Genomic DNA, 10,000 nt, shown 5'->3' on the forward strand with positions numbered 1-10,000 from the left:
TTGTGCGCGCGCGCGCGCTCTAAAGTCAGCTGCATATATGTACCTTACATTACCTTCATAAATGGGATCTTATTTCCATAAAGCCATATCCTGTAGTCTAATATGAAAAATTCCTGCAGACGAAGCAGTTCCATCTAAAAAGCCTTTAATTCCTCTTTGTTTTAACCACAAACAAAACATGTAATCACTTTCCAGTTGCATAACAGCATTACACGCAACCGAGGCGCTCCCCACAATGACCTTGACACAGCCTGGGGTGACCCCCTAAGTCCATCTCCGGTGCAGAGATGTCTTGGTCATTATCTCTTCGTCTTCCTCTTCTTTAATTTTTAAACTAAATATTTATCCTTTGTGAGCAAATTATACAGATTTTTTTTTTATAGAAACTAATGTGGATCTTCAAAGCTAAATAAAGCTGTAAAATTTATGATCAAATTGGCGAGACTACGAGAACACATACACAGAAACGTCTGTAAATTAGTTTTCATATATGTGTATTTAAGTAGGTATGCATGAATGTAAGTGTGTGTATGTATGTAAGCGTGTATCTATTTGCGAGGGAGGAATAAATAAAAATCATTAAGTTTCACTTACACCCTTACAAGCATAATTGAGGCATCCAGCACACAGAGAACAAAAGCAAACCTATAATACCTTCATTACTCGCCACAGATATAATGGACCGTTATGATCAGGAGGTGGGGGCAGCAGAGAGCTTTCACCCATTGTGGAGAAGCTGGGAGGAGGGTGACATTCCAAGGGTGTTGGGGTAAGATGGGGGGACGTGAAAACAAAGATGGCTTGGGTGTAAAGATGGGGAATGGTGGGGAGGGGGAATCGACGCTGGATTTTTGTTGTGGATACCTGACAATCCATCGGTCGATTTGGCCAAGGTAAAACTTGGCAGCTGTTTGCGGGGTTAATTTAGTGACTGTAACTGCAAGAAAATTGTTCAGTTCAGTTTATGAAATAATAATAATAATAATAATAATAATAATAATATAATAATAATAATAATAATAATAATAATAATAGCATGCTCGCGATAATCTTTAATTACATGTTATTACATATTCTACTACCAAGTTTTTTCCAGTTCTAATAAATAAATAAAAAAATTATCATATTAAACATCTTTAGAGTAAGTCACACAATTTCGACAAAAATTACAAACCCATTATATATATATATATATATATATATATATATATATATATATATATATATATATATAAATATAGATATATATAATACACATGATCATTTTGTTTGACCCATTTTTTACCACACACACACACACCTATATATATATATATATAATATAATATTTTATATATATATAATAACACATGATCATGTGTTGACCATTCCACACCACACACACAATATATATATATATATGATAATATATATATATATATATATATATATATATACACACACACACACACACACACACACACACACGCACAAGGCTAATCTAAGTATGTTAACTAAAGAAATCATTCATTACTGTGAATTGGTCAAATGATGGAAATTGTTTAAACTCCAAAGCCACTAACTGCAACGCTTTACTCAAGTGTAGTTCAAGCGATTTCTGCAGCTACGTAGACTATGAAATACAGATGTTCAAAACGCCATTCAATGAATAGCTAAGTCCATTAACCCCCACTCCTTACCTGTTCCCTCCCCCTCCCTCCCTCCCCTCTCCCATCCCCCCGCCCCCATCTCTCTGGCTATCTTTTTATTCAGTGGTCATTGACAACCACCAAGGTCTGCATAAACAAGTAAGGTCGAGCCAATAAAGTCGACACTCGGATTTCATAATCCATGGCGGCGCTACAGCAAACATGCATAAGATGAAAGCATCATCCAAACAATTCAATTTCGTATTTATTTTTTATTCAAACCTTTCCTACGTTATCTTCGACTTAAATGCCATTACTTTTTCTCCTTCTTTCATATCTTCAGTCGCTGTAAACGAAGGTGAATGCTTGCTTACACCTCCCAAAGACGTGGTCAGTGGGTATATTGAGGCCCGTAATCTAAGAATCAAGGTGGGAATGATTAAAAAGCATATACAATAACGTAGTAAACTGAAAATTCTTGTTTTCCCTTTCTTATTTTCTATTTAATTTCGCAGTTCATCCAGGTTTCTTGTTAATGTATATGGCTTGTGATGAAATACTTTTATTATTATTATTATTATTATTATTATTATTATTATTATTATTATTATTATTATTATTATTATTTTCTCTCACGCTTTCAGTCAGGGTGATCGAAGGCGAAGAGTCTCGAACCTCCGCCAACAGAACAAACCGTTTATTTATGGGTCTCCAGTTTCAGATTCATGACACACCCCCTTCCGTTTCAAGGTCGTTCAACGTTGCCCCCGGGAATTATTTCGAGAGCTACAACATTATTGATGTTCAGTTGAACTTTGAACTTTACTTATTTCGCAGTGCTACTGTGAAGACAATCTGAGCGTCAGTACCGAGCGCTCAAGAAACCTTACTTCATACACACGCACGTGTTTCAGCATATCATCATATTAAATTATCACTATTTGATGTAACGTCAGGGTTTTTATAAATAAGTATTGCAAACAATATTAATATCATACAAACATCCTCCTGGCAGATCGTCGACCATAGGAAAACCATAAATATAACGAAACAAATTCCAACAAACATTCAAATTTTACACTATTCCTGGAAATATAACACAAATGCCTTCTCTCTTGACAATAAAATCGGATAGTGATGATTTTAAAAAATGCCAAAATTCCTAACGTCAATTATCTGCAATATTCAACAAAGCGAAATTCCTAACCGCATCCCCCCACTCTTTTGGCAAAATATTCCTGCTGCAAATTCACGACGTTTTTTTTTTGTTTTGTTTGTTTGTTTGTATGGTGTTTTTTACGTTGCATGGAACAGTGGTTATTCAGCAACGGGACCAACGACTTTACGTGACTTCCGAACCACGTCGAGAGTGAACTTCTATGAACCACGTCGAGAGTGAACATCTATCACCAGAAATACACATCTCTGACCCCTCGGTCGAATGCCCGAGAATCGAACTCGCGGCCACCAAGGTGGCAGGCCAAGACCTTACGGATCACGCCACTGAGGCGCTTGTTTGTGTATGTGTTCAATAAATTCTCCACCTAGTGTTTACTTTCGCGAGAAATACGAATGAACAATTCGATACAGTTTGCCCCTACTGAACATTTCTGTCAATAATACCAATCATAAGACAATCCTAATGGAGGATTTTTTTAACTTCTGTATAATTAAGATTTTTTAGTATGCACTGAAGTAATCATATCTATTCATTAATCATTTTACCTTTATGTACTTTGATTCCTGGTTTTTCTCTCCTGTTCACGTATCCGCATTCTGTCCGTCAAAAATCCTTAAGTAAAATATGGGATATCGCCGTATTACATGAGAAGGTGCTCACGCACAACTGGCAACAACGACATAAATAATAATAATAATAATAATAATAATAATAATAATAATAATAATAATAATCAATATACCTGCAGTACCACAGCTTCTCTCAAGCCAGTTAAATCTATGGAAGCAGCACATGAAATTTTACTACACCAATACCTTGGAAAACGATCACCACAGTTTATCAGTTGCTGTTGTGAAGCAGAGGAATCTAACTGTATAATCGCGCACCTGTCGGGATGATCATGATGGAAATTACGTTAGTACAAATCACTATTCATATAAAATAATAATAATAATAATAATAATTAATGATATAAGAAAAAATTGGAAGGAAACCTTCTTTCAAACAAGTCTTATTATTGAAAGATATTGCCGCATCATCTACATTTAACTTGTAAATAGTCTTCTCTATTTTTCTAATAATTGCTTCCTCTCTGCTATTACATACAACTGGCGAGTATTGCCCCGATATGATTCATCAGAAGTCAATTTCAGGGATATTGCTTACAAATTTATTTATCACAGTAAATAAATAAGTAAATAAATATATAATAATAATAATAATAATAATAATAATAAATAATAATAATAATAATAATAATAATGTTAAAGATAATAATAATAATAATAATAATAATAATAATGAATATAATAATAATAATAATATAATAATAATAATAATAATAATAATAATAATAATAATAATAATAATAATAATAATGTTGGTGCTAGTTGAAGTAACAATATGAAAGCAGAGAAAGAATATAACCAACGATGGCGGTGAAAATGATGAAGAGAAAGCATTGAGCACTGACGGACATTCATACCGCAACGTCTCAGTTGCACACCTGAAAGCAAACCATGTATATTAAATGCGACACGTTCCGAAGTAGTTTTGTGTACACTTAAGGATCAATATCAGGGGCAGATTTAACCGGTCTTAACTCATTTCAAAACACTCGCTTCCAGCCACACTGAAATATCAATGATTTCTGTCTTGAATCTTTTAACTGTCTCTGAAACGCGATCTTAAAAAATGTTTAAACTTCACTTGAGCGATTTACGCATTGTTTTCTAGAAATGTATAAAATAATTTTGAAAAACTAGTAACATTTAATCATTTCTGGAATCACTGTTAAGCCCTTAAATGATTTCCAAAACTTATAGTTATTGATACTTTTGCACCGTATAATTCTGAATTATAAGTCTAATAATAATAATAATAATAATAATAATAATAATAATAATAATAATAATAATAATAATAATAAAACAATGAAGGATTCGCAGGGTAAGCTTTTGCCAATTTTATTTCTCCTTTAATGAAGACAACATTCAATTGACACTCAGGAAAAAATGGAACCACTAACACCCTAAAATGACAAATAAACCAACCGTTAGAAAAAGACTATGGTGTCAAATGACGAGTTTCAAAACAAGAACGTTTTAGATGACACTAAATAGATAAGTCTTCTTTTTAGGGTGAAAATAACCCGAATTGGGAAAGAGTGGCTTTTCAAAGGTATTAAATGAGTTTTACTGTAATTACGTCAATCTGTATATGCAAACAAACATGGGTCAATAAGGGATTTATAGATAAATTAAAAGCTAGATAGGCAAGTTAGTAGGTAGTTAGAGATGGTGAGATATATAGTATAAAACGAAATATATCGCAAAAATAGATAAATGAGACATGGTAATGCTTAATATTAAATGAGTAAATATAATAATGTTCTTTTTAGCTAGTAAGGAAACACATGAATAAACCAATATTACCAGTTTTTTCTTTACTTAGCCTAAATTACAATGCTGATTTAGTGTCAAGTGATTTTATAAGTCTGGAGAAGTAAAAAAATTCCTTTTAATAAAGAAAGCAAAGAGCAATCGAAACACAAAAAAGGCCGACCAACAAGGAAAAATGGCAGTGAAACTATAACACTAACTTTTCGGAAACCAGGTGCGGCAAAACTGACTGAATAATGTGAAAGGAAATACGAGGAAAACCAAGTGGAAAAATAAGCGGTCTGTAGCGGGGAACGAAGCACCACCCAGTTAGCGTGGATTCCAACGGCAAACCGAAGAACCATTACCCTCTTGAAGAAGGCCGATCACCAAACATGGGGAACAGCCTCAGACAAGCGGCCTTCCGCTCCTGAGACCAGCCACTCTTCAGTACTGGGCACAAGGCCTCAGGGGCGGGAGGGGACACTTCAGGTAATATCTCAGGGGGTCCCGGAAGATCAGTCACAGGTGCTTGAATATGGCGTAGGCCTAACGGCATTCCGAAGTAAGCTCTCAAGATTACATTACGTGGCTAACGGCAGGAGAGCCAACTGCCCTTATATTGGAGAACAACTATTGCTGTCACTAAGGGCCAAGGGGAATCGCTGAGCCTTCTTCGGAGGGCAACTGCTTCGTCAAAGCCAGACCGCCTTAACGTCAACCTATGTCCTCGACAAGCCAAGAAAGCAACAGCAACGGTGAACCTCTAGGATTCCGGCCGAGGCTCGCTTTCACTGATCCTTTCCAGGACGATGACGACGACGCCAACATGACGACCGACTGGGCGCAGATGAGAGAACAGCTCCTGACGCCGACAACCCTCAGACTCCAGGTGAGTCAGGTCACTGATTGTCTCTTGGTCTTGGGTTTAAAATAGCAGCAGGAGGTTGGAAAAACAGAGAGCCTTTTAGTAGTAAAGCAAATTTAAAACTATGAAAAAAATGAAGTAAGTACTATTGATTTACTTAATTTTTTTGAACTCACAAAATCTTGAGTAACAATGAAAATATTGGTCGTGTGTGAAAAGTATCGCCAAATTCTTTCAGTAAAAATCTAATGCTAAATAGATTAGATACTTTCAAAGAAAAAACAATCTTTAAAACGTGAAAATAAAGGTATCAAACTGTAAGTGAGAGACCCGTCAAGAATAGCCCATAATATTGCGTACGTATTTTGTATGTAGTGTCCAGTTGAAATCTTGATTCTCTAATAAAAGTCAGAATTTTTTGTAAACCGGTAACTTTAGCATTCGTCCGTTATTCTTAACAAGAACTAAGCTTATGGTGTTCAAACAAATAAAATATGGTAACTTCTATGTGTGAGTTGTTGAAAGCGTATGCCCAAGACGGTAAGTCCATATTCTACAAGTAAAATATTGGAATAGGAAATGAGCTAAAAATGTAGTTACAAGATGCGAGTCTTAATACAAAGTTCGCCTCGCGTGTTCCTGTGCTTTCCTCTCAATAAAAAGACCTCATCTACATAAAAAGGCTTCTTGAAATGAGTGATTTACTTAATGCCCACCACTATAGGCGCACGAGTACTGTATCTAAGAAATATGAAGCATGCATGCACTTACAGCATGCCATGTAATATACAAGTGCCGAACACACACACATTTTAAATGGCGTAACAAAACGCGCGTTCGCAGACACGTGCACATAAATATACACATATATCAGGCAATATATTTGAGGATTTTGCTTTCAATACCCATACATACATCAATATACAGGAAATAAACAAATTCAGATACGGAATGTCATTTATACGGATATACTACGTGCCGTATGCTAAAATTAAGATTAAGTGAAGGCCATTTTTTTTTTTTACACATAGCAAATGTTACCTTTTTCCACCATAACTTCTTACGGCCTTGTGGTTTGACCTTTGTCTTAAACCGAGTCTATCACGCCACCTCAGGCACAAATGCGAGGAGATCGTCGAAAGCGACCAGCATTGAGTACCGGAGTGAGTCATCCATACCTGGGTCCTTCCAAAGTCTTCCTTGCGATTTTATTGTATTGTATTGACGTTTGCGCTCGGCTCCTTGAGCAATTCTATCCACACTCCAAACGCTATACTTGAGTAATATTATTAATTGCATTATTTATCTATTTGAGTTTATAATTGATAACATTTTTGCTCCGAAGGACGACCAATCAGTAAAAACAAGAAAATTAACTAGATAAAATTCTTCGCAACATTTGTATCATTCCTCTTTCATTCCCACATTCATAAATACCGTAGCAAATAAAAAAGGAAGAGGACGATAATTACATTTAAACCTGCAATATTTTTTTTCAACTATCCAAATCTGTATGAAATGACTGTGGATAAATGCAATGAAGGAAGATATATAAAAATACAATCCCTTTCAGGTAACGTACTGATGTCAATTGTCCCGAAGCGCACGAAAAGGCAATTTTCCAGATTAGGACGTAATATCTAACCGTCCACGTCAACTAGCAACAGCAAAATACCCTAATATGTAATTCATGAAGTCATACTAGAATTATGACATTGACATTATCAACATAAACAGTTGCATAAGCAAGTATTTACGAGGTCAGTGAACCTAACACCAGAATGTTAACGAAAGACTGAATTTATTACCGGTCATTACCATGCTCTCCTTTATTCTTAGGTTAATTGACCTCTCTATATCATAACGAAGCATGTTTCAAACTAGAGCTGACAGAAATAAACTCATTGAAATCATCTATTTTTGAACAATATTCAGTACCAAATTGTTAACCGGAAAACTCATAGAAATATCTCAAGCTTAAATCCATTTGCTTATAAATTGTTATCACCGGTTATTTTGACTGACTCATTTAATCAATTTAGCTTCATTTTTATTGCCTGCTCTATTTTTCTCCCTTTCTCCCCCCCGCTGACTTATCATCGGCGGCTACAGCGGATTGCTGGAATGATGGACTTGATGGAGTCGCTCTCGGAGTCGCTTCTACAAAGTCAAAGTGGCATCACCTGTCCCACCTGTAAAGGTAAGTGCCACTGAGAACTTGCGCGGGAAAACTGCTTAAAACACTTCGGTTAACTATCTTTATGTAGCTTCTTGATGTGTGGATTTGCTTCACCATGTTTCACTTAAATTTTCTACATATATCTGTTTCTCTATTCACACACACACACACACAGACATACACACACACACACACACACACACACACACACACACACATATATATATATATATATATATATATATATATATATATATATTAATTTTTATGAAAATATCGCTGACGCATACACACAAGTTAACTATATGTGTAAAACCATTACACAGTACCAGATGGTACAGTAAGTTCCAGAAGTGAAGCGACAAATCTCAGAATTGATCGTACTTCTATAGAAAACTCATGGGGTTGCCAGTTAGTATATTTTATTCCAATTATTGTCATCCTATTTATCTGATAATACGTATCAGTGATTAACTGTATAAGCGCACAAAGTATTTCCCCAGTGAATGATCAATGTTAGTTCAGTAATTGTTTATTAATAGAAAAAAAAAGAATTACCCCAAAGAAAAAAAAAAAAAAAGAATTTCCCCAAAGAAACATCTGCGGCTTCCAAAGTGTGATGTGAAAGTGGTTCACCATAGAGTGGCAGCAGGAACCGTGTGCATAAGCATTGGCCTAATAATTGTAAATTAACTTTCTACTTTTATAGCGTTATATCGAAAGTTATTATGATTTCTTTTGATAAAGCACAGAGAAGTTTAGCATCTGATTAAATGAAAATATAAATAAGACAAGTTGGTGTAAAAAGAAAAAAAAAAGAAAACGAAATCCAAGTTATGTGCGTGTTTAGCGTTGGTTACATGATTAGGCCAATTTCAAGAATCAAGGAAATATATTTTCAGCTTGTTAGTTTCTAATTATTTTTGCATGCGGAATTGCGTTCAGGGTCGCACCAAACAAGTATTTTCGTAGGTTTCCACTTTTTTTTTTTTTTTTTTCAGTGCATAAGTGATGAGACTATTCTTGTCCATACGATCCGGAGTGTGAATATGCTTGGCGAGCATTATTTTAATTCGAGTATCCCCTGTTATGCTCTCTCTCTCTCTCTCATTCTCTCTCTCTCTCCTCTCTATCTCTCTCTCTCTCTCTCTCAGGACGTTTTTATCTATCAGGAATAACCTCAGAGGCCTGTTTTAGGTTTTAAAGAATCCCCGAGGCACTAGGCCTATTGGTCATGCTCGGGTGCTTCGTTTTATATATATACATAATATATATATATATATAATATATATATATATATATACATATATATATATATATATATATATATATATATATATATATATATATATTTAACATATATATATATACATCCTATATATATAATATATATATACTATATATATATATATAGATACATATATATATCATATAATATATATATATATATATATAATATATATATATATATATATATATATATATATATATATATATATATATATATATAGATATATATATATGTATATATATATATACCATACATATATATATATATATATATATATATATATATATATCTATATATATATATATATATATATATATATATATATATATATACACACACATATATATATATATATATATATATATTATCTATATATATATATATATATATATATATATATCCCAAAAAATTCATAAATTTCTGTTATGCAATATATTGACTGGATCGAACTGATTACTGGTTGTCAGTGGAAA

The 10,000-nt window shown here is 34.0% G+C and overlaps 2 protein-coding genes across 6 annotated transcripts in view; one reads left to right on the plus strand and one right to left on the minus strand.

Annotated features, from left to right (window-relative positions):
• Positions 1-10,000, minus strand: part of LOC135212056 (heparan sulfate 2-O-sulfotransferase pipe-like) — a 441,937-nt gene that overhangs the window by 113,895 nt on the left and 318,042 nt on the right. The window lies entirely within an intron of this gene.
• Positions 1-10,000, plus strand: part of LOC135212055 (probable E3 ubiquitin-protein ligase HECTD2) — a 95,140-nt gene that overhangs the window by 11,110 nt on the left and 74,030 nt on the right. The window contains exons 2-3 of one of the 3 annotated variants that reach the window (XM_064245385.1): positions 5,263-6,081; positions 8,170-8,257. In XM_064245385.1, the coding sequence (XP_064101455.1) occupies positions 5,914-6,081; positions 8,170-8,257 (256 nt within the window). In that variant the 5' untranslated portion in view covers positions 5,263-5,913. Of the gene's footprint in view, positions 1-4,766; positions 6,082-8,169; positions 8,258-10,000 lie in introns of those variants that run through there. The other 2 variants (XM_064245387.1, XM_064245386.1) reach the window with 2 other exon arrangements.

The sequence above is a fragment of the Macrobrachium nipponense genome, chromosome 40 (genome assembly GCF_015104395.2).
Source record: "Macrobrachium nipponense isolate FS-2020 chromosome 40, ASM1510439v2, whole genome shotgun sequence".
NCBI lineage: Eukaryota > Metazoa > Arthropoda > Malacostraca > Decapoda > Palaemonidae > Macrobrachium > Macrobrachium nipponense.